At 37.9% G+C, this 25,537-nt stretch overlaps 1 protein-coding gene and 1 long non-coding RNA gene across 3 annotated transcripts in view; both read right to left on the reverse strand.

The window, feature by feature from the left end:
* Positions 1-9,727, reverse strand: part of SLCO1A2 (solute carrier organic anion transporter family member 1A2) — a 44,253-nt gene extending 34,526 nt beyond the window's left edge. The window contains exons 1-3 of one of the 2 annotated variants that reach the window (XM_032347494.1): positions 9,605-9,727; positions 9,374-9,489; positions 3,956-4,097 (exon numbers count right to left, since the gene is read on the reverse strand). In XM_032347494.1, coding sequence (XP_032203385.1) covers positions 3,956-4,097; positions 9,374-9,433 — 202 coding nt within the window. In that variant the 5' untranslated portion in view covers positions 9,434-9,489; positions 9,605-9,727. Of the gene's footprint in view, positions 1-3,955; positions 4,098-9,373; positions 9,495-9,604 lie in introns of both variants that reach the window. The other variant, XM_032347493.1, reaches the window with a different exon arrangement.
* A 119-nt stretch (positions 9,728-9,846) lies between these two features.
* Positions 9,847-25,537, reverse strand: part of LOC116593353 — a 73,649-nt gene continuing 57,958 nt past the window's right edge. The window contains exon 3 of the long non-coding RNA XR_004286869.1: positions 9,847-10,028. This is a non-coding gene — a long non-coding RNA (uncharacterized LOC116593353). The remainder of the gene's footprint in view (positions 10,029-25,537) is intronic.

The following is a 25,537-nucleotide window of genomic DNA, read 5'->3' on the forward strand; positions in this document are numbered from 1 at the left end:
ACTAAACATTGATCAATATAACCAACCCAGAGATCTTTAATTTTACTTCTAAGGGTAAAATTACTTCTACCCTTAGAAGTAAACAAAAAAAATAGTAGGTCCTCACTTCTCCAACTGGGTCTTAGAAGTAAGTCTTGCTTTGAGAAGTCAATTCAATAATAAATTTATCCATGTCTTAGGATGAAGTTTAAGGATAAAGAAACTAATTGTGGAGACCCCATTCTAATGGGCAGGCCCTTGATAAGAATGGCATAAAAGGTTGTAAGAACAAAACACATGAGGAAGTTCTCATATGATACATTTAAAATTTAATAATCAATATTTTCCCTGATCTTACTCTGCATAGGAAAACTTCTATGATGAGCTTGAGAACTATAAAAATTTTAAAAACTCTCCCTTAAGTTTTTAATAATTTTCCAAGTAGTAGTGCATATTTTGAAGACTTTTCTTCCCATATCTGTTTCTCTCTAGTCTGCCTTGTAAGAAGAAGAGGTGTCAGCACCTACATTGTTTGATATGAACAGTGCCCCACCAAGTGCTACCACAGTGACCACCCTAGGTTTCTAAAATCCCCATCATCAAAGCCATCCATGTTGAAGGTATTATCTCTAGAAATCCACCATTGGAAATCCATATCCATTTTGGAAACAAGAAGAGAGGAAGAGCCTCCTCTCCACATAAGGGTGAGCTTTTCAAGCTGCCTCTTTCAGTTGGTAAAATAATCACATGAGAGGGAATAGAAATGGATAGATAAGATTTTATGAAGGGTATGGAGAACATGGTCTATAAAAATTACTGAGGAAAGGTAAGCAAACTAATGCCGCTTTATTGGCATTTGTAAATTGTCTTTCCTCTTCCCTTCAGCCGTTATTTCAGATTTTCATCATTCTTCTCAAGCCACCTATTGCCACTCACTTTCCATAGTCAATACTTCCCACTTTGTCAAGAAATTTGGGGCAGTCATGTTTCCCACCTTACGGCCTTACCACCTTCCTTCAGTTTCGGAGGTTGTGGTGCCCATCCAACCATCCAAAGTCCAACACCCTATCTGGGCACTCCCATTCTCTCCAGCAACCTACTCCAAGAATTAAAATCTCTCTCATACAATTTAAGTCTCTCTTTCTCTGCTGTGTTTTAATTACAGATATTCTCTAATTTCTCTCCAAACCGACAGTCACCTGTAGTCACAGATTCCACTTCTTCCCCTCCCCTTCTTTCCCAAAGTCATTGCTCCCTTCCTGCCTTCTACCTTCTCTATCTACTGTTCAGGTAAAAGTGCCCTGGCCAACATCATAATTATCATACCATAAAACCCAGGGTATAGTTTTCTATCCTTGTCTAACTGGATATGTCTTATGCTTTTGAGACTGCTGACAATTTTTTCTTTTGGAAACGTCTACTCCCTTGGTATCTATCATAATATTCTCTCCTAATTTCCCCTCTTAATTCTCTGATTATTCCTTCTCTTAACACTTTGGTGGGCTCCTTGCTTCCACTTGTTCCTTATATATTGGTGCACCTCAGGGATCCAGTTTTTATCCCTGGTATTTATCTCTCTCTACCATCTCCCTAAATAGCCTCATCTGTTCTTTACTTTTAACAACTACTGGCTTACTCAGTAATCAGTAGCTCCAGCCCAAACAGTTCCTCCAATGCTTCTAGCTCATATAACTGCCATGCAGACAACCTTACTCAAAGAGCTCACTGCTAATACCATAAATAGTTTGCCTAAACAGAAATCATCATCATCCCCATAGCCACCAGCACAATCTCGACCCCTTCTTCTATTCTCTGTCCCAGTACCACTATCCACTCCACTGCCCAAATGTAAATCTGGGGATTCCTGCTTTTCTCATCTGCCACATCTAATCTTCCACTAAGTTCTCAGGAACCTAACTCCTCAGTATTTTGTAGGTCACCCTCTTCTCTGTATATCTATAATACGATCCTGACTCAGACCCAGACAGCTCTCTCTTGTGCTTTTGTGTTAGCCTGTTAGGATCCTCTCTGGTTGACTGGTCAACTTTAAACGTATCTCTAACATAGCCACAAGCATGGCTTTGATTAAAAGCAAATCTGACCTTTTTGTTTGTTTGTTTACATTTTATTTATTTATTTGACAGAGAGAGAAAGAGATCACAAGTAGGCAGAGAGGCATGCAGAGAGAGAGGGGGGAAGCAGGCTCCCTGTTGAGCAGAGAGCCCGATGCAGTACTCGATCCCAGCACCCTGAGATCATGACCTGAGCCAAAGGTAGAGGCTCAACCCACTGAGCCACCCAGGCGCCCCTGACCTTTGTTTTAAATAGCTGCTTTTAACCTGTGGTGTATAAACAAACCTCCAAGGAGTCCATGAATAGAAATCAGGGGTTCCATGAACTTGAGTGAGGAAAAAAAGCTGTGTCTTTTATTTTCACTAAGTTTTAATTAAAATTAATATTAGCATTTTCTTTGATAGTGAGAGTAGGTATAAACTATGTAGCATTAACAGTACTTAAGATTTTGTCACAGATTGTCACCAATAGAAGTTACAGATATTTGCTTACGATATTATAGTTGTTGCAGATACCTCAAAATATCAACCCTACTTATTACTTAAAAAATTAGTGTAGATATTATATTTAGTATATTAGTAAGCACAAATATTACTATATGACAGTCATTTTAATATTTTGATGACTTTACTCAAAGTTTTTTTTTACTTTTATAATTTTTATTTTATGTAAATTCCATAGCAAGCATACAAGGCTAACCAGAGTCCATTTCTCACCCCTGCCCATTTCTCCAGACTCCTATCTTAATAAATTCCACATAAGCTTTGTGAGTCAATAATATTGGGCTGAATGTTACTCCCCATACAAATTACTATGCTACCTCGCCCTTAAGCTTCTTCTATTGAAATTCCCTTCACATACATCCTTGTTTCTTCACCTAGAAAACTTTTTACTTATCCTTCAACATCTTCCCCAAGTAAGGCTGTGTCCCTGATGTGTGTTCTTATAGGACTTTGCATCTACCTATACTACCAAACTTACTGCATTCAATTAAAATTATTATTTTACATCAATGCCATCCCTTGGATTGTGAGCTGGGTCCAAGCTGGACGGTATAAAGAGTTATATCTTTTCTCCATCCCCAGGATCCAGCACATGAGTGGTGCAGAGTTGTGTCTGGGGGGGGGGGGTGGTTGAACACTAGGAGACAAACAAGATCAAACATCACCTGTTTCCATTTTCCCTCTCCTCAAACCTAATTTTTCTTTCAGATATTGATTAAGTATATTAAAGATAACTTGCACCTTGGAGGAGGTAGAAGCTACTCTAAAACTGTGAAAGAAAGGCGTTCATAGTTCTACGCAGCTTTGTTTATAGGAGAAGTCTTTCTCTTCCTCATTCTTCCTGTGTCTTCACATCTTCCCAGTCCTCCACAAAAAGCAGATAGTAAGAATAGATTCTATTCTTTCCTAGAGTCTGTTTCTGAAATAAATTCAGGGAGATAGAAAAACAGTTTCTTTTTCCTTCTGCACTTAGAAAGAATTGTTAACTTCCCAGAACAGCAGAAGAAAAATATTCATGTTTTCCTCTAGAAAACAGATTCCTTTGTTTTCCATGATGTGTATCTTCTAAATAGGAAGATGGGACTTTTAAAATTTATCAAATGATAGATTAGATACAAAAATTCTAAGTACCCTGCTACTCATACTAGATAACCAATAACTATTAGAGTAAAAATTCCAATGGTGAGATATGTGGCAATATTTGATTATTATTTGGGGGATAATACTTAAACTAACTGTTTCTAAGAATATTCCAAAGTTAGCAAGGCTATTCATTCCTTTTGGAAAACATGTTACTCAGATTAGATGTCCTAAAATTGCAAGTAAGGAGAATAAAATTCAAAGTAGCTTTATAGATAAAATAAAAGATAAAAAGAAGTAATGCAAAAATAATTCATTACCAATCTCAAAGCTCCCGTTAATAAATCCGACTAGAGATGTAGGGATGTTGAATTGTCTCTCTATTTGTGTGAGCATGGAATTCATATAAGATCCAGAGAGTGTTTTGGATACAAATGCACATGTTATTGCCAGAAGAAACATCTACAGAGAAAAAAGTGTGAGAAAACACAGGAAAAGTTTATTTTTGATCATGTATGTTTATATTTGCCACCTGTTGACAAAATATCTTCTACCATAAGACTGATTGTTTCCAAGATAAGTAACTCTTAAATATGCAAGAAACTTTTAATGTGGTCCATTCTTCTGGTCTTCCATGCCATGTTATCTCTTTGAAAACTCAAAGTGGGACTGAATTTTGTAGGTAGTTGTAGCCTCATTATTTTATAGGCACATCTTGTATATACACAGAGACAGCCATTCTAAATAAGATATAACTAATAATTTTAAATAGATCTTCAGCACAACAATGATACCTGTAGTACAAAGAAGACATATACGATAAGAAAAAAAGGAACATGGCATTACACAAAGACATTATTTCTATAGCAAATTTGTTCAGGCTCTCTCTAAAATAATAGGTAAGTCATGCAACATTAGATTGCTGCTCACTCCCAGTTTATTTATTTAAAACCACGTTATATGTTATAATATATTTACATATATTATATTAAAGTAACTATAACCATTATAAAAATGTTTCTAAACTGACCAGGTATTTGCTATAAGAAAAGAGTATGAATACAATAAATTTCCATGCATTGAATTACATTTCCTGTATACTGATATAGTTTCAAAGGACAGTCAGGTTGATGGGATCCATACAAAAAAAAATAAGGACAACTTAACAAATAGAACCATTGTGATCACCAAAAGCTAGTATGGTCTCACTAAAAACATGGAAAAGTAAAAATTCTGGTAGTTTTATTAAATTAGAAAGAAACAGACTTAGATTTCAGTAGACGATTTGGCAAAGAAGTCTTATATACTAGATAATACTATAGTTAGGTAGATTACGCACTGCTTCAACACCAACAAATTAGTGATGAATAGATTTAGGTCATCTTGAATGGTGGTTTCCAACCCTATGCCATAGACTTTTTCCTTGATTCCACCTAAAGACGCTTCCTGATGACAATTCCATCCTGGGAGACTGTTCAGTCTATGCTCTAGCTAGCATACTCAAATCACTAAAATCCTCACCCCTCCACGTGCCACATTCCCATTCTTGAACCAACCCCTCAATTTATATTGCACTTGTACAGACCCTTCAAAATTATTAACAATCTTTTTTATTTCTCAGTCTTCAACCCAGTCAGGAGCTTTTCATGACCAGCAAATGATCTCTGCAACAGTCGTCATCAAACTTACCTCCATCTCTTCCTCTCTAATTCCCCTCCTGCCTTTGAAGGATAGGTGTCCCTTTTCCATTACAATAAAATCCCTCCACTCGTGCTTTTTGAATCCATTCTTCCCATTTGAGATTATGATTTTTCAGTAAATACTCTCTCCTCTATTTCCAACCTCACACCCTTTACTGCCTCTCTCCCCACTATAAGTATATCTAAGATATTTTCTGTCTTTAAAAAAATATTTTTTTTTCCTTAACCCCTGATAGTTGCTACTCCAGCTAACACCAGGCTATTTGGAAGAATATTGTAGGTTTATTGCCTAGACTCTAACCTACCATTCACCCTTTATCTCCCTCCTGTCTGTCTTCTCCTGAAGCTACTCCATGAAAGGTCAAATACAACTTCTTAGTTTCCATGTTCAACAGATACTTCTCAGTCCTCAACTAACCTGTTGTCTCTGAATGATTTGAACCCACTAATCACTCTTTTCTTCCTGAAATTCCCTACCTCCGTGTATACCTAAATGTCCACCTACCTTCTAGACTCTTTTTTCAGTCTTCTCTTTGGCCAGCCCCTTCGGGATTTGTTTTATACCTTCTACTCTTTGTGCTATATGTGCTCTCCCGAAGAAACCTCACTTATTCCCATAGCTTTCCCTATCACTCATATGCTGAAATCTCTCAAATGTACACATTCCTGAGACAATTGCCAGCATTCCTTAGTTGCCTCTAGTCTTGTCCATACCTACACTCCCTCCACTTGCCACAACCATTAATTTGGAGCTTAGTAAATATCTGTCAAATGAATTAATAAAATGCATAACTAGCATGTGATTTCACTTCTTAAAATGTTTTAGTGATTTCCCATAAACAAAAATCTCTACTTTTTTAGATGACAAAAAAATGTTTCATCTTTAACTCAGGATCATCTCCTGCTGCTTATCCCTGGACATAATGTACTACTTACAGCTTCTTCTTCTTCTTTTTTTTTTTTTTCAGTTTTCCAAGATTCATTGTTTATGCACCACACCCAGTGCTCCATGCAATACGTGCCCTCCTTAATACCCACCACTGGGCTCACCCAACCCCTCACCCCCCTCCCCTCCAAAACCCTTAGTGTGTTTCTCAGTGTTCACAGTCTCTCATGGTTTGTCTCCCCCTCTTATTTCCCCCAACTCACTTCTCTCCCTCTCCCAATGTCCTCTGTGTTATTCCTTATGCTCCACAAGTCAGTGAAACCATATGATAAATGACTCTCTCTGCTTGACTTATTTCACTCAGCATAGTCTCCTCAGTTCTGTTTACTTACAGTTTCTTAATTCACCATGTCATTTCATGTCTCAAGAGCCTTTTACAGGATGGTATCCCACTTGTAAAGTTTTTCTTCCCCTTATGCACCTGATAAATGTATACTCTATTTCTACTATCAACTCTATCATCATTTCTATTGTGGAACCTTCCTTGTCCCTCTCCTCCCCAAGCAGCCTTGACTACTCACTCATTACCTACCTGCTGTGTACTGTTTCTATTGTAGCTCTTATCATAATGCACATTATGTATGTGCTTGGATGCCTATAACCTCCTCCCTCACTATACTGTGAATAATTCAAATATAGGATTCATATATTATTTACCTTTGTATCTTTGGTGTCTAGTAAATACTTAAAGACTGGTAGGCACTCAAATACAAGTTTGCTGAATGAATGACAGAATAAGTATTCAACAACATCCTGAAGAAGTGGTCAGAGCTGAAAGTAGGTTGAATACAAGATGAAATATAATAGAATTAAATAAATACTCCTAAGCTGAGTTGGCTATACCAATTCATTTGGAGAAATCTGAATAGAAATTTATGTGAAAAAGACCTGGGAGATTTAAATAGCAAGCTCAGTATGAGTCAAACCCATTACTTGGCTGAGAAGATAATATGGCTATATCTCTAGTTGATTATTCTTTTATAGTAAATGTCATTTGTAGAAACCAGCTTCACAGTATAAATCTTTGCAGAGCACATGATTGAGAATAAAAAATTTCATATGATTTTATAACTCAGGTTTTATATTTAAAAGTAATGTCTACCAAATAACATGTGAATTATATTTGGGAGAATAATTCTTTTTTACACTTTAAGGAAGGAAACTAGGTGAATCATGACCCCATTGATTTTTCCTAAAACACCTAGATGGGTAACCGAAACAGTTTGGTTCTAGTCTCAAAGTGAAAGCAACTAGTGGCTATTCTGACTCATATATGCAAAATATGTATGTAAAATAGCCTCTATTTTTATGTAGCTAGTCTAACTAGTATTTAATAGTACTGCCCAGAGTTCCAAGCAAACTTATTTTGAGTACAGTCTTCTGATGCTTTCTAAAGAATTTTGTTTAATATGCATATTTCTAAGTTTAGAGAAGCAAAAAGAAAAAAAAAATCTGACTATTAGGCATTTGGAATCCAATTTCACATGATAAGCATGTCCTCTCAATATTTTTCCATCACAAGAACATCAATATTTAATCTTGCCAAACTCCAAAGTAAGCAAATATTAAATTAAGAGCAATTGTTTATAAATAACACCTGACTTGACTTTTTTAAAATTTAAATTCAATTAGCCAACATATAGTAGTACATCATTAGTTTCAGATATAGTATTCAATAATTCATTAGTTGCATATAACACCCAGTGCTCATTACCGCATGTGCCCTGCCTATCATCCGGTTACCCCATCCCCCTACCCACCTCCCCTTCAGCAACCCTTAGTTTGTTTTCCAGAGTTAAGAGTCTCTCATGGCTTGTCTCCCTCTCTGATTTCTTCCCATCCAGTTTTCCCTCCCTTCCTTTATGATCCTCTTCACTATTTCTTTTATTCCACATATGAGTGAAACCATGTGATAATTGCCTTTCTCTGATTGTCTTACTTGACTTTTATACTATGATAAAATGCTATTAATTTTTCTTCCAAGTTTTTATTTAAGTTCCAGTTAGTTAACACATAATGTTATCAATAATATTACCTAATATATATTGAATGTTTACAATATTCTAGTCATTTTTCCTGTAAAGGGGGAAAAAATCCTATGAAATAGGAGTATTGTTGTTAGCTATTTCAACTAAAAAAGCTGAAGCACACAGAGGTTAAGGAACTTGTCCAAAGTCTCATGGCAATTATACAGTTGAACCTTGGTATGAACACAGGGAGCCTACACCTAGATCCTTATTTTTAACCACTCAATTTTAGAAAAAGGATAAGAGAATTTGGGGACAATTTAAGAGGAGTTTTTAAAATAATTAATATGACATTTTAGCCAAAAGTAGTTTTCTAGTTCTAGATCATAATTCTCTAATTTTATGCACATGTGTAAATTTTCCCTACACGTGTGTGAAAACAAACTTTGATAGGGAGAATATTGGTGGCAGTTTTAGTCTGGAAGCCACTTGCTGGCACTAGCTGAAGAATCCAGACAAATTCCCAGATCCCTTGGTTTAAAAACAAATTCAAATTTTCTTTGAAGGCAAATGGCTTTGAAGCTATACAAAAAGAACTTTGCTCTGAAATAGGCAAGAATACCAGAAACGGCTAACAAAATGGGCATTATTCTTACAGAGAATGATTGATATGTTGCCAAAGCTTGAAGTAAGCATTTGTTTTACTAGGTCGTTTTGAAGTAATCATTGCATGCAGATCAACAAAGCATTTCTGCCCAGTGAACCATTTTCCAGGACAGACCCCTATACTCCTATGGACTAGAAACTCCATAAGGGTGAGCATTAAAATGGCCTTTTGATACAACACATTAAATCCTGGTGTAATATATTATGTGCCTGAAAATGTTAAGATCTTATCTTCCATTTAAGTTCCTCAAAATCATTTCTGATTAAATTGCCTGAATTGATAGCCCTCTTTAACCCTTAGTTTAAAACCAACCTCAGCAAAGCAAGAAATTATCAATATATCAACTAATGTGACATTAACATTAAAGCACTTCATGTGAGCAACTTTACAAGCTCTAGGTTAAAAAAAAAAAAAAAAGGTACATGTACATATAGCCACACACACACACAAGTCCATACCTTCAACTTGGAAAGACATCTTATTCTATGGGTTTCAATTCTTTTCTCAATTTCTGCCATGTTGCTCTTCTGAGTATTCCAAGGCCTTTAGTTTTAAATCTTGATATTTCTTAGTTCTATCCTTTTAAGAAGACAAAAATCTATTAACTGACAAAAATCATAAATCGTCATTCTTTTGAGGGAAACACAAAATCTGAGTAACAATCAGAATCCATTGTATTACAAAAATACCTGAGAAGCTTTGATTCAGATCTAGAAGAAAATAATGACGTTAGAGAAGATTTAGTTGCTAATTTTCTATTGAGAAAGTTACATCAAATAACTTTAGTTACTCTTTAGTGAGATTAAAGATATTAGAATAATTTGCTATGGTCCCCTTGCAAAATAATGACCACGTGATTAAAACAAAGCTTTTCATTTCTTTAGCCAAACAAATAGAACCAAAGTGAGCTTTTTGGACTTACATGAAAATGCTGCTTTTAAGTACACAAAGACTTTGATTTGTGTTTGTGCTAAAAATCTGCTTCAGCAATCCTACCAAGGCTCAAAAATCTCTATTTGGCCAGGCTCCCTCTTCAAGTTCTTTGCGTTCCAAGACTTCCCTGGAGTCTCAGGAAGGGAAACGTTTTCTGGGGCACTGCTGATTCAAGGAAACCTGGGGAGATATGGAATTTTAATCATGGAAATAGCCTAAGTAAAAATAACAAATAATTCTATGATCTGGAAAAGAACCCTACAGTTCCAAGTTAGAACGTGAGGTTTAGAAGAAGACCAAACATGTAAGTGGAGATCTATATGCCTACACACATAATTAATACAGATATATGTGTATTTATACACATATATATTAGTCACACATTTTTATATGTAAAACAAGATGAATTAAAAATCTATTAAATTCTACTAACCCCTTGCAAAGATTTTGTCTGCTTGTGTCTTGAAACTAGGACATTATTTTGTACCAAAACCAAAGTGTCTCACTCTGACAGTATTTATTCTACTAAATCTACTTCAAGTTGCCAGAATGACATCTTAGTAGTATCCCCAGAATTAATATATTAAAATGCTCTGAACACTATCCATTTAATAGCTGATCCTCAGTGACACTAATTTATAAAACCTAATTGCTTTCCCTCTATACATTTGTTGAATCCCACTTCCCTACATGCATTAAGGCAACAGCCACTGAACAATTATGTATGAGCTTAGTTCTCTTTACTCATCCTCTCACAGACATAAACATTTCTTGAAAGTCAGCTACATACCAACCATAGGGCTAAGCACAAGATTTTAGCAGTGAACAAGAAAGTAAGCTGTCTTATAGACAATATAAACAATATAAAGGTGTAAGCCACTAGGAAAGCACTTGGACCCAGATCCCAAGGAACTTATATTTTTATTGAAAGAGGTAAAATTTTTAAATAAAACACATTAGAATACAACTGAACAGTATATGACCAAATCCAAATTGTCTGGTACCTACATGGTAAAAACTTCAGAGATCATATGTGAAAATTATTAAAGACAGTTTTGGTAAACTGAATAGCTTACAAATAAACTCATGCTGGAATCCCCCCCATAAAATGCCAAACCACCTTAATTATAGAGCAAGCACATGGCACTAATTTTGGAAAAACCAATAGATAAGTTTAATTTTTCAAAAGAATAGGAACTGCTAGTCTTCAGTCTTCATTTGTAATATATCTGTTTTTATCAGAAACCTCTCAAGTGTCCTCATTTCTTCCTTCTCAGGATTTAGAATCCAGTCTTGCTCTTCTCTTTTTTTCCCTTCGTTTTCCTTGCCAATATTTGAGCCCAATTATGGTCACCCAATCAAACAATAAGAGAGGGAGAATACCTATTCCTCTTCCAGGTCAAAGTTAGCTTCACTCTTTTTAGTGGCTAAAGTCATGACTATTCTAAATGCTCATTTTTCCTATGTGGTGGCTACAGGAGATAGAAGATGGAGATAGTAAAACAGAAAATCTCACAAACAGGAATTCTCTAGTTCCTTCTCTGCATGATGATACTATGTACCCATCTTGAGCAATTTTTATCACCATGACTCAAAGATTTGTTCAAAATGTGTTTATTGCCTTGAGAGAAATTTTATAAACAGTTGTCTTGACTGGGGTAAGAGGTAGTGTTTGAAGCTAAGCACTTGAGGAAGTTAAATGTGATTGAATTAACAGTAAGCATACCCTAAAACATTTCAGCTTTTCAGACACATTTAAAAAATTTTAATGGAGAAAAACAAATAAATGAATCAATTAAGTCTATTTTCCTTATTTTAAAAAAAAATCATGAAACCCAATAGTTAATGTCACAATCACTGTTGAGTACTTTGGCTCCAAATCAGGGAACGCACGCGTTGTTTCTTCATACCCTCGTGGCCCTGCCAGTGCCAGCCATGTGAACAAACCCCTTTTGTTAGCACAGTGTTGTTTGTACGGTGACTTCTGCTCCTGGGACTGCAATGTCACCAACAAATCTCCATCAATCATCACTGTTAATGAAAACAACTTGCTCAAGTTTTATTAAGTGGAGAAACATTTTCCTTCTCTAACCCCTTCTCAGCATTCAAAAGGGGTCAAGTAATTCTTTAGTATGCATTCTTGCACAAATGTAGTTGAGTTTCTTGCATGCCTACTCATCAGAACCCTACCAGGATTCTTTGTTTTTTATTTGTTTTTTAGCTGTAGTGAAAGCACACTATGGAATTGTAAACTAAATGCATATTTGAGGTCATTGGACCTCTAGAGCTTTTCATCTTGCATGACTGAAACTCTATAACCATTGAAAAGCACTACCTGGTTTTTGGCACCCCTCGTTTGTCAGCCTTTAGTGGTATGTCTCAATCACAGAAGAATATAATGTTTTACAAAATAAATGGTCTTGTTTATGATTTTTCCTGTGTTAAGTATCTAGACATAGTTTTTTATTACTATAAATCACTTGGGGGAAATACATATGTTTAATTTTACATTATTCTATATTATTGAATAAAGGCTTTCCTTTATTATGGCAAAACTAGGGAAGAAGAAGACTTATCATCCTTCCCCTTGGATGAATGTTAAAAAAAAAAGAGAGGGCTGCACCAAAAAAAAAAAAAAAAAAAAAAAAACAAAAAAAAAAAAAAAAAACTTATGAAAGTTGTTCATTTCCAGAACCTTCAAATCTCTCCTAGCTCTGCAAGAAAAGAACAGCCTCTTGGTGGTATCCATTTGAAATAATTTCAACCAATACTAAATCAACTAAGTGCCAGTAAGGCATGTGTAGAAGCAATAATAACTCTTTGTGTGATGACTTCCAAATATTTTCCTTCTATTAGTTAATTTTCTTCTGAAATAAAAAAACAAGATAATGGATTCTGCAACTCAACCTTACAAATATGATGTGGGAAACAGAGGCAGAAGAAAATCATTAAATTTCCTTACCTACTGACAAGCCCTTGAAGCAGGCAGAGTGGCTCTCCTCTAGGGACTCAAATGCCTTCACCTTGAGGCTTTGCTAAGGGCAAAAGGATAATCCTAGCCTGACTGACCCTCTACCCCCAACTAGGATCCTGTACAATTCCTTTAGGAAACTTTATCTCTAAACCTCCAAGAATAGTGTTGACGGTCATTCCCAAGCATATGATCCACTGATATACATCTAAAGGGTCTCACAAGAAGATGTTTATTACTGGTAATAAATAACCTTTCTCCCAAACAATAGCTAGCCCCTCAAGGTCCTGGACACCTTGCTTCCAAAATTCCTTGGAGACTTGTGCCATCCTTAACCCCCTCCCAACTTACAAGTATATAATAGACCACTCACATCCCTGGGGCAGCACCTCTTCTTGCCCATGGGTCCTGTCCCCATGCTTTAACAAACCACCTTTTTGCAGCAAAGACATCTCAAGAATTCTTTCTTAGCTATCGGCTCTAGACCTCGCCCCACTGAACCTCAACTAAATCCCAGAACTTCATCATTTGGTGGCTAACATGGGGCTGTGAATCTTTACATCTAGACTCTGAGCTTCAGTGCAAAATTGGTGAGTACTTTTCTCTTTTTTTCCCTTTACTCTCATTTCAGGGTTTCTCAAGGAGTGTGGTCTTATTGGAACACTTGCATGTCGATTGCTCAGGCTGTAATCCTCTAGCCCATGGCTACTCAATGGGGAGGAGAATGTCTACCTTTCAGCTGGAAGTTAGTACCCGGACTGGAATGGTAATAAGACCCAGAAACTTGATGCCCTCTCTCTGTTCCTATTCTTATATAGAGTTGTCTCTCTTGGGCATGGGACAGCCACCTAAGTCACCACCAGACTCCCATGTGAAGTTTCCTCCTGATTGATCTAATGTGATCCCCTCCCTGGTCTTGCCACTTCTGGCCATGGGACCTCCATTGGGAGCTGGCCAAAATGAGCACCCGATTGGATTAACACAACCAGGGACCATTACCTAGGGAAGTTGGCTATAAGGACCACGTGTGTTGGAATGTCACATAGACCATGATGGATTTCAGTCTTTACTGTTTCTTGTCAGTTTCTTATACTAACTACTTAAGGCTATGAAATTGGGTAATTTCCCCTTGCCAAACTTTTCTAATATTTCCATGGGTTAAAATGGCAAAATAGTATTTAGTTTTCAGGACACAATGAGATGACATGGCACAGTATTTTAGTCCATTTACCAGGCATCCATCTGTAGCCTAGGATGCGATGGGGAAGAGGAGGAACCTCTCCAAGGCCTTTTATGGCGGGAATGCCTTCACGGGAAGGTAGAATGGTGATCAATAGTGATTTTTGTTGAGGGATGTCTCCGGTCACTTTCGACACCAGAAACCTCTGACATACCCTGTGTGGGACGCCACCCAAGAGTTGGGGGAAATTTTGTTAATGGGCCTTCTTTACTTTTTTCAGGAACATGGGATCCTCCTCTTCTGTGCCCAAGAATTCTCCCTTGGGATGCCTCTTAAACTACTGGAACCAATTCAAATTACAAGTTTTAAGAAAGAAAAAGATGATCTTCTTCTGTAATACTGAATGGCCTCAGTACTCCTTAGGAGATGGGGAAAAATGGCCCATAAATGGGACTTTAAATTTCAGGTCAATCTATCAGTTAGACCTCTTTTGCAGGGAAAAGGGCAAATGGACTGAAGTTCCGTATGGCCAAGCCTTTATGGCCCTAAATCAGGATCCGAACCTGCGGGCCTCTTGTAGAATGTGTCTAACCCTCAGCCAGGTTAACAGGACCCTCCCCCCTCAGGATATATTGGATGATGACTGTCTAAATAGGCCGATTCCTTTCAACAAACCCGGGATGTTGAAGGAATTGCCAGCCTGTCCAAAAAAAGAGGACACTGACTCTGTTGCTATCCCTCCTCCTTACAAACCCTAAGACCCTTCTGCCCCCAGCCACGCTGGACATACCAGGAGAGGGACTTCCTATTTACCAGGAGCTCCATCTAAGTATGGGATGCATCCTCTTAGGGAAGTTGGTAATGGAGAAACAAGCACAATAAGGGTCCATGTCCCATTCTCCACGGCAGACCTGGCTCAGATAAAACAACAATTAGGACGATATTCTGAAAATCCCTCTCAATTTATTGACGGCTTTCAAGAAGTATTGATTTGACCTGGAAGGATATATATATATTATTTTAACTCGTTGTTGCATCCCTGAGGAAAAGAGATGAATCTGGGAGGGGGCACAGGAGTTCACTGATGAGCTAGCAATGAGAGTTAGGGATTGTTACCCAGTTGGGGTTACTGCTGTCCCTAACACTGAGCCACACTGGAACTATCAGGAGGATAGTCCAGGGAGAGAAAAACAGGACCATATGATCACTTGTTCGATAGAAGGAATGAAAAAGGATTTTCTAAACCTGTAAACTTTGACAAACTTTAGGAAGTTACACAAGGGACTGACGAAAATCCAGCCCTATTTCAGGGGCGATTGGTAGAGGCCATCCATAAATACACAAATCTGGACCAGCCTCACCTGAGGGAGTAACGAGACTAAATATGTATTTTATAAGCCAATCAGCACCTGACATCCACTGAAAACTAACTAAAATGGCTTTAGGTCTTCAAACTCCCACCCAGTGCCTATGAGAGGTAGCCACCAAAGTCTTTAACAATAGAGATATGGCCTTAAGGCAAGAAAAGGACTGGAGGACTAAATTGCAGGGTAAGATACAGGCTCAAAGAGTGGCATCAGACTAACCAGGGGCAAAAGAAGGGGCCAGCAGCAGAAAAAAAAAAAAAAAAACAGGTAAGTCCCCGTGCTATACATGTGGCCAGATTGGACACTGGAGCAGAAAATGTCCAAACAAGTACTCTCCACCAGGGCCATGTCCTGTCTGTAAAGAAACAGGACATTGGAGGAGAGACTGTCCTCATCTCCAGAAAGAGAGGAAGGCAGGAACTCACTTCCCTGCCTGAGAGTTGAAGCTGGAAGAACTGGCATGATGGGGCCCTGAGGCTGGTCTGACTCCCTTTGTCATCAAGACTACTGAGCCCCAGGTTACCCTGGATGCGGGAGGTAAGTTTACCAATTTTTCTTATTGATACTGGAAGCACTTACTCTGTCCTTATTAAGCACTCCAGTCCTACTTGGCTTTCTAACCTTAAAATTGTTGGCGTAGAAGGGGAAATTAAAACATGGCATCAGACAATGCCTTTAACTTGTAAATATAAGAGTCAATTGGTTATTCATGTTTTTCTAGTCCTTCCGCCTTGTCCCACCGCATTACTCAGAAGAGACTTAATGTATAAACTGGGTAGCCAATTTGCTCTTACTGTAAAGGGGGATGGCTTGTTCTCTTTAACATCTGGAGAGCTAGAACTATACCCTACTATCCCTTCCAATGTCTGGAAGAAAGTAAACCCAAAGGTCTGGGATTGTGACATTCCAGAACGGGCTCTTATAGCCCAATCCGTCAAGGTGACCTTAAAAGACCCAACTAATATACCTCATAAGAAACAATATCCTCTAAAACCTGAGGCCAAATCTAGGTTATAACCGCTTCTAAGACATGGTATATTAAAGCCTTGTCAATCTCCTTATAACACCCAATTTTACCAGTAAAAAAGCCAAATGGGGAATATCAGATGGTACAAGATTTAAGAGATATAAATGAGGCAGTAATGCCTATTCATCCCATAGTACTTAATCCATATACTATTTTCACCCACGTCCCTGGTGATGCCAACTGGTTTACAGTACTTGACTGAAAAGATGCCTTTTTTTTTTTTAAATCCCACTAAGTGAGGAAACACAACCACTATTTGCTTTTGAATGGACATCTCCTTCAAGCCCACAGGCTGCTCGGTTAACCTGGACAGTCTTACCACAAGGATTTAAAAACAGTCCTCATCTACTTGGAGCTGTACTTAGCAAAGATCTCCATGATGTATTCTTATCATACCATATCTTATTGATACTGGAAGCACTTACTTAAGATGTATCCTTATCCATACCATTATGTATCCACATAATTCAGTATGTGGATGACGTTTTAATCTGTAGTCCCACAAAGGAGACGTCTGATGAAAATTCTATAACTTTACTTAATTTTTTGGCAGATAGAGGGTATCATGTAACCCCTAAAAAGGCACAAATATCTCAACAAAATGTACATTATTTAGGATATGAATTAACACCCCATCTATCTACTGATAGAAAAAGGGCCATACTAGATCTTGAGCCTCCAACTACAAAAAAACAGCTTCGCACTTTTCTAGTTTTTGCCGCCTGTGGATTGGTGGGTTTGGACTCTTAGCCAAACCATTATATAACTCAATTAAAGGCCCCTAAGAGGAAACTTTGCTCTGGACTAAAGCTCAGCAGACAGACTTTCAAAACATTAAAAGCAAAACTTCTGTCAGCTCCAGCTTTGGCATTGCCAAATTTGGAAAAGGCTTTCACTCTATATGTAGCAGAAAAACAAAGCCAAGCCTTGGGAGTTCTCGCTCAAAAATTAGGGAACGAAACAAGGCCGGGGGGCTATTTTTCAAAGTCACTTGACAGTGTAGACAAGGGTGGCCAGCTTGTCTTTGAGCAGTGGCTGCCACAGCTCTTCTGGTGGAAGAAGCCTCAAAGCTCACAATGAGACAGTCCCTGACAGTGATGACCCCGCATCAGGTCCAGAGTATCCTAGAAACCAAGGGCCACCAAAGGATGATGGGAGGCTGCCTTTCTAGATACCAGGCTATGCTTTTAGATACACCTGAAATAATACTTAAAACCTGTCAAAATTTAAACCCAGCTTCTCTGATCTGTACCTGACCATCATACCTCTATAGAACATAGCTGCTCAGAGGTTATTGATCTTACCTACTCTAGTGGGCTGGATTTAAAGGACTCTCCTATTGAAAATGCAGATGATAACTGGTTCACTGATGGCAGCAGCTTCATGGACAAGGGAGAAAAACGGGCTGGATATGCTATAGTCAGTTTGATTAAAATGATTGAGGCAAAACCCCTTCCAATAAATGCTTCTGCCCAAAAAGCTGAAATAATAGAACTTACTTGTGCTCTTCAATTGGCAAAAGATCTAAGAATTAACATTTATACTGAATCTAAATATGCCTTCCTGGTACTACATGCCCATGAAGCTATTTGGAAGGAAAGAGTATTGCTGTCAAGCCATAACTCCCCAATCAAATATGGGCCTGAGATCATAACCCTTCTTGAGGCTGTACACCTGCCCAAGGAGGTAGTGGTAATTCACATCAAAGGACATCAAAAAGATATGACCTTAGAATCTAAAGGATACAATTTAGCAGACCATGCTGCCAAAGAGGCAGCAAAAGGTAAACAGATAGTAAGCCTTATACCAGTCTTAACTCCAATGGGGTCCATAACTCCCATCTATTTAGACCAAGAAACTCATATTGCTCAGGAGAGAGGATATACTAAAAATACACAAGACTGGCTTGTTAACAATGAGGGAAAAATTTTTATGCCTAAAAATAGTCAATGAAAGATAATACAGGGCTTGCACCAGGCTACTCATTTGGGCAAAGACACTTTAAAATATTTAATTAAAAATATATTTGATGGAGTAAATTTGACAACCACAATAAAACAGTTTTGCCAATCCTGTGTTATCTATGCCCAAGTAAACCCGGAAGGTGGAGCTCGCCCTCCCCCTCTTTTGAAACCAGTCCAAAGGCGTGCATCCTATCCAGGAGAGGACTGGCAACTTGATTTCACACAAATGCCACCCTGCAAAGGTTATAAGTATCTATTAGTATTTGTTGATACCTTCACGGGATGGGTCGAGGCCTTTCCTTGTAAAACTGAAAGAGCTGTAGAAGTAATTAAGATTTTGTTATGAGAAATTATCCCTAGATTTGGCCTTCCTTGATCTCTTCAAAGTGACAATGGTCCTTCTTTTACTGCTCAAATAACTCAACAAATAGCCCAAGCCTTAAAAATTAAATATTTCTTGCATTCAGCCTGGCATCCACAATCCTCCAGTAAGGTAGAAAAAACTAATCATACTTAAAAATGTCATCTTACTATGTCTAGAAACCCAGGAAAATTGAGTTACTCTCCTACCAATAGGACTTCTCAGGATGAGAACTGCTCCAAAACAACCTCTAGGACTCAGCCCTTTTGAGTTATTATATGGAAAACCATTTCTTTCTGTAGACCTGTTATTAGATGAAGATAATAATGCTTTGTTAAATTATTCACTGGAAGCTGGTTTAATTCATAAGCTACTCAATGAATATACTAATAATATACTCCCCAAACCTGATCTAACTATAGCCGAAAAGCCACCCCACATAAATCCCGGAGTCATGGTTTATTTAAAGAATTGGAAGTCGGATACAACAGGAAAACTACATCTAAAATTGAAACGTCCATATTGGGTCATACTATGTACTCCCACTGTGGTAAAGCTAGAAGAACACTCTTCATTGATGCATACATCTAGAATAAAACCTGTACCTTCACAGGAATCCAGTAAGCAAATTAACATGCCTTTTTATTCCTGTGAGCCCATAGAAGACCTCAAATTTCTCTTCAAACAAAAATGAAGGTTGTATATATTTTCTTTATCTTCCTTTCCCCTATCTTAACTGACAATTCCTTCCTACAGTGGGCAGAGCATTATGCTGAACTACAAAATCAAACAGATTGTTGGATATGTGGAATTTTGCCTATGTCAAGTACGTCCAGGTTACCCTGGTGGGATTCCCCTTTATAGGGCACTGATTGGCATTCTCTGCAGGATTATATTTCAGATATAATAGATGGAGACAGTATGTATCAGGATAAATCTATCACTAATCAAGATGTTTCTTCCTGGCCCATGATCAGTGAAACATGGAATTTACCAGGACATAACCAAACTTTTTCATACTCATAAAATATTAAAATCCTAACTGACCTTGCAAGCCCACAAATTAATACCTACCAATTAGGGCTTAAGCTATAAAACCCTACTTATTGCTATACTGAGGATGGCATATATCAAAATTTGGGATACATATTTTGGCTTAAACCCACTATTGGACAGCTCAGTCAAAAGGCAGTTTTATGTTGGGAACAAAGAAATCATACATATGATACTTGGGCAAATAACACATGACATCTAGGAAGGCTATCATTAGAAATGTGTTCCCAAATAATTGTACTCCAGGCTACTGATTGGTTCACTACTGATTGGGTAAGCCAACCTGGCATTAGATGGCCAGCTCCAAACGGAACCCACTGGATATGTGGAACTAACCTGTGGCCCTGGCTTCCTCCAGGATGGATAGTTCACTGCACCTTAAGATTTGCCTGGATTCATGGGCATATTACTAAAGCCATCACTACTCCGGCTAATCTCCCCAATTTAAAGCAAAGATGGGCACAATCTGTTTTTAAATAGTATGATCACTTAACATCCATTTTTGTTCCATCTGTGGGACTAGAGGATGTCATCTGTCATGTGGAAGCCTTTAATAAATATACTGCAAAGGCACTCAGTGATTCACTAAATAGCATCTCCTTACTTAATATCGAAGTCACAGGGATGTACAAGGCAGTCCTACAAAATAGGATGGCCTTAGATGTCCTGATAGCGCACAGGGTGGCACGTGTGCAATTATCAAAGCAGAATGTTGTGTGTACATCCCAGAATATCACAAAAATGTCACAGGACTAATAAAAGATATGAATACCCAGATTGAGGCTCTACAGGATGCTTCTCTCTCAGTGAATTGTTAAGTTCCTGGTTTAAAGGAGGATTATGGCCAACAATTAAAAATCTCCTTTTTGGACTTCTCATTCTTATAACCCTATTAATCTTAATGTGTTGCCTTGTTCAATGTTTCTCTATTTGGTGCCGAGACTCCATTGCCGCAATGACTTCACGATGACAGATGATCCTCACCATGCACAGAGACACTTCTTCACTGTCAGCACTGGATTCAGCTGCCTCCGTCTTTCATAACTCCCCCTGCACATTCCTCGCTGATCAATGTTGACCCGAGTAGGTAGGGACAACTCTATGCCCCTATTCAGCAGGAAGAAGTTACAGAAGATGAGACCTTCCACCCTCAACAACCTTAAAGATTCAAGGGTAAAAATTGTTCAGGGGAGAATGATGTGGGAAAAAGAGGCAGAAGAAAATCATTAAATTTCCTTACCTACTGTCAAGCCCTTGAAGCAGGCAGAGTGGCTCTCCTCTAGGGACTCAAATGCCTTCACCTTGAGGCTTTGCTAAGGGCAAAAGGATAATCCTAGCCTGACTGACCCTCTACCCCCAACTAGGATCCTGTACAATTCCTTTAGGAAACTTTATCTCTAAACCTCCAAGAATAGTGTTGATGATCATTCCCAAGCATATGACCCACTGATATACATCTAAAGGGTCTCACAAGAAGATGTTTATTACTGGTAATAAATAACCTTTCTCCCAAACAATAGCTAGCCCCTCAAGGTCCTGGACACCTTGCTTCCAAAATTCCTTGGAGACTTACGCCATCCCTAACCCCCTCCCAACTTACAAGTATATAATAGACCACTCCTCACATCCCTGGGGCAGCACCTCTTCTTGCCCATGGGTCCTGTCCCTATGCTTTAATAAACCACCTTTTTGCACCAAAGACATCTTAAGAATTCTTTCTTAGCCATCGGCTCCAGACCTTGCTCCACTGAACCTCACCTAGATCCCAGAACTTCATCAAACATAGACATTATTCTTACATTCTTACTTCTTATATTCAGAGGAGGGACCAGGAATGCATAACTCCAGGCAAAAGTAGAGCAGAAACTTAAATGAGTCATAGACTCATACATTGATTACACCATGCAAAGGAAAGAATGGAAGACATAAAAACACAAACACAAAAACCTCCAACAGCAATCCAGCAATAAGAACACCCACCTGTTACTTTGGATAACATACTGTCTAACTCTGGATAACAGACCGAGATGTGAAAAGTAAACCTGAAACCTGACTTCTAAATCTTTTGGGGAACTGATTATAAATATCATCAGTGTTATATCCCATGCCAAGTCATCCTAGAGAATGCTTAGATAAAGCCATTGTTTTCCACACTTGCAATTTTTAAAAAAGATTGATTTATTTTGGAGAGAGAGCACAAAAACATGGGCAGGGGCAAGGGTGTGGGCAGAGAGAGAGAATGTCAAGCAGATTCTCTGCTGAACTACTGAGTTCAGGGCCTCACCCCAGCTTGATCTCAAAACCCTGAGATCATGATCTGAGCCAAAACAAAGAGTAGGAGGCTCAACCAACGGAATCATTTGGGTGCCCCTTCCACACTTGCAATTTAAACTCTTTCCTTTCTTCAGATTATTATCCCAATTCTTTTCTTCTTTTTTGCCTTTATAAACCTAATTTTTGCATACAAAAACATATTCTTTCATTTAATTCTGGCATGTAGATACTGAGTTGCTCCTTTTCCTCACAGAGATAAGATTTTATTTATTTATTTATTTATTTAGATTTTATTTATTTATTTGACATACAGAGATCCCAAGTAGGCAGAGAGGCAGGCAGTGAGAGAGGAGGAAGCAGGCTCCCTGCTGAGCAGAGAGCCCTATATGGGGCTTGATCCCAGGACCCTGCGATCATGACCTGAGCAGAAGGCAGAGGCTTAACCCACTGAGCCATCCAGGCGCCCAAGATTTTATGTTTTTAAAGCTCCCCAAATAACAGAAAATCCTTTAAAATGTTTCCATTTTCCCCTAACCCATTGATTTATGTATTTATTCATTCATATTAATGGAGGGAGCTAGATAGACTTAAAATGTCAGAACTTGAACCCCAGTTGGTGAATTCTAGTTTAGTTGTGAGTTGTTTAAACTCTTTGAGCCTATTTTTCCTTGCCTAAGATGTGGGATAGCTATGTGTTTATGCCTATTTACAAGACTGTTAATGAAGATTGAGTTATAAAATTTACATATGCCCCTTGTGGGGTTGTTGAAATGAAATAGTTACTGCATAAATGGCAATGATTATTATTCATTCATTCCCCAAATATTTATGAAGACTCTCCTGCATTCCAACCACAGTAGTTGGTGCTAGGGATACAAAGATGAAAAACATATGTGCTTGCTCATAAGGTATTGGGAGAGATAGACTATTAAATGGTAATCATAGCTAGCTAATGCCATTATGCAGGCAATTTGAGCTAAGTGCTGAGAAGAGGCAATTAATGAAAACTTTTTATTTGGATATTCATTTGGAATACCGTTTGAATACAGCACAATAGTTTAAATATTGGGGCTTTGAATCGAAGCACAGCCAGTTTGAAAGGTTGTTGTTAAACTAGCTGTGTGATATTGTACAAGTTGCTCTAATCTATCCACATGATGAAGAGAGTCTCTATGTTTCGTACCAGCCAAGGTCCAGACAGGAAAACAGAACTCATGACAGGTAATTCGATAAAAGAATTTAATATGGAAAATCAGATATAAAAGTGTCAGAAGAGTTTAGAAGTCAAATTGGGGAGATGATGGGCAATCGAGAGATTTATACTGTAGGAAGTCACTCCCACACCTAAGGCTGAATCAAAAAGGGAAAAGACCTGAGCTGTAGGAGCAGGAGTCCTCAAGGATACACAGCCCTGGCCAGATGCACCACCTACAGAGGAAAGATATGCCCAGGCCTTCCTTCTCTTTACAGTCCCATCAAAAGTTCATAAATAACAGAAGTCAAACCAATGAATCACTGAAGTAGTAATTAGTAAAAGTTTACTGTACATACACCAAAAAAAGAAAGTTAGAAAAACTAGGAGCACTCAAATCAAAACATGGAATGAGGTTCAGAAGGATATTATTATAAAATATATAGTAAGAAAACAATGGCTATTTCATTTTTGGAGCAGTTGGTCAGAATATTAGAATTTTCTTAAATGATAGTGAATTGGTCAGTGGTTATTTCTTATTAACTTTGGGAAAGAGTTTAAGTTTTCCTTACAATTACCAGAAGCATAAGCAAGAAATGACCTAAATCCAGTTAGTCTTGCCAAAATAAGTTAAGTTAAGCTTTGTTTGTACAAGTAAACTGGTATTGTCTGCTCCAGGAATTTCCAAGGCTGATCTTATTTGCTTCAGTTTTAACAACTCCAGTCTTAAACCAATACCTAGCATTCACAACCTAACTTTAAATCAGTTGCAAGAGAGCTTGGGAAATTTCAGTTTTAGAAGGCAGTGTCTTGAGATGCAGGGAGGATCAGAAGATAAGAGGCAGAAAAACAAATAACCAATTCAACCACAATCAGCTGCAGTAGAATTAAGATAATATGTAATAAATGCATAGCAGGTTGTTAGCACACAATCAGCATTCAGTGAAGGGTAGCTATTTGTATTACTGGATAATATACCTTCAATCATTAATGCTTTAAATTCTTAGTAATAGACTCAGGAGATTTAACAGAGTCTCACAATTGGCCAGCTCTTGACATTACATATACAGACATTGCAATCTCTTTGTGATACCCAATAAGACATGGGGCTTTGCACCAAATGAACTGATTTTCTCTTAGCTCATACATTAGTCAATTACTTTTACATCATGTAAACACAGCTGTGGTCATCAAATCTTCACATAGCAAGGCATATCCAGCTTTCTAATTCAAGTCATATGGGGAGAAAATGGCCAAAAAAATCTGAGCTACATAGTCTGAGTTACCACAAATGCTTAGTTAGACTGCTTCAACAAGCAAGTTTTGTTTTTTGTTTTGTTTTGTTTTTGTTTTTGTTTAGGATTTTATTTATTTATTTGATAGAGAGAGATCACAAGTAGACAGAGAGGCAGGCAGAGAGAGAGAGGGAAGCAGGCTCCCTGCTGAGCAGAGAGCCCGATGCGGGACTGGATCCCAGGACCCTAGGATCATGACCTGAGCTGAAGGCAGAGGCTTTAACCCACTGAGCCACCCAGGTGCCCCTACAAGCAAGTTTTTATTGGACATTAAAGTCAGACGTAAAATCTTTCCATGGTGGAAGAAGAAAAAGGGAAAAAAATTATTATTCCTTATTCTTATTTCCTTTTATGCAGATCGAATTCCATTGGCATGGCATGCCTTTCCTCTCTCTGTAACCTCATTTACCCCATGTGAGACAGCTGACCAAATCCAATGACTTACCTGGGGAAGTTTATGTATCTGGTGGTCAACTGTAAGGAAGCCTGCTTGACAACAGAAGTAAGCCACATTCCCTCATATCAGCTTGTTAAGTATTAAAAGTGATATTTTGGAGTATGTGACTCTTGATCTCAGAGTTGTGAGTTCAAGCACCATGTTTGGGGTAGAGATTACTTTAGAAAAAGTGATATTTTGGACTCTCTGTGCTATACTTCTCTGCCTTATTTTTTAGTGGACTCACAATTAGGATGAGGGGAAAGCTGATATTAATTGATGTTTATTTTTTGGACACTCTTAAAGGCCCATAACCAGATTGGAAAAACATAAGATCTATTATAGTATATACAGTGTGATATCATTTTTAAAAAAAACTATAATTAGAGATAATAACAAAATTATAAATATTATATACTACTTTCTATATGGTAGGCATTATTCTAAAAGATTTATGGATATCAATCAGTTTGATTCTCATAAAACTCTATGATGTCAATGTTATCCTAACCTTAAAGATGTGGAATTAAGATACTGAGAGGTCAAGTAAATGTGTGCAAGGGCACACA

The sequence above is a fragment of the Mustela erminea genome, chromosome 6 (genome assembly GCF_009829155.1).
Source record: "Mustela erminea isolate mMusErm1 chromosome 6, mMusErm1.Pri, whole genome shotgun sequence".
NCBI lineage: Eukaryota > Metazoa > Chordata > Mammalia > Carnivora > Mustelidae > Mustela > Mustela erminea.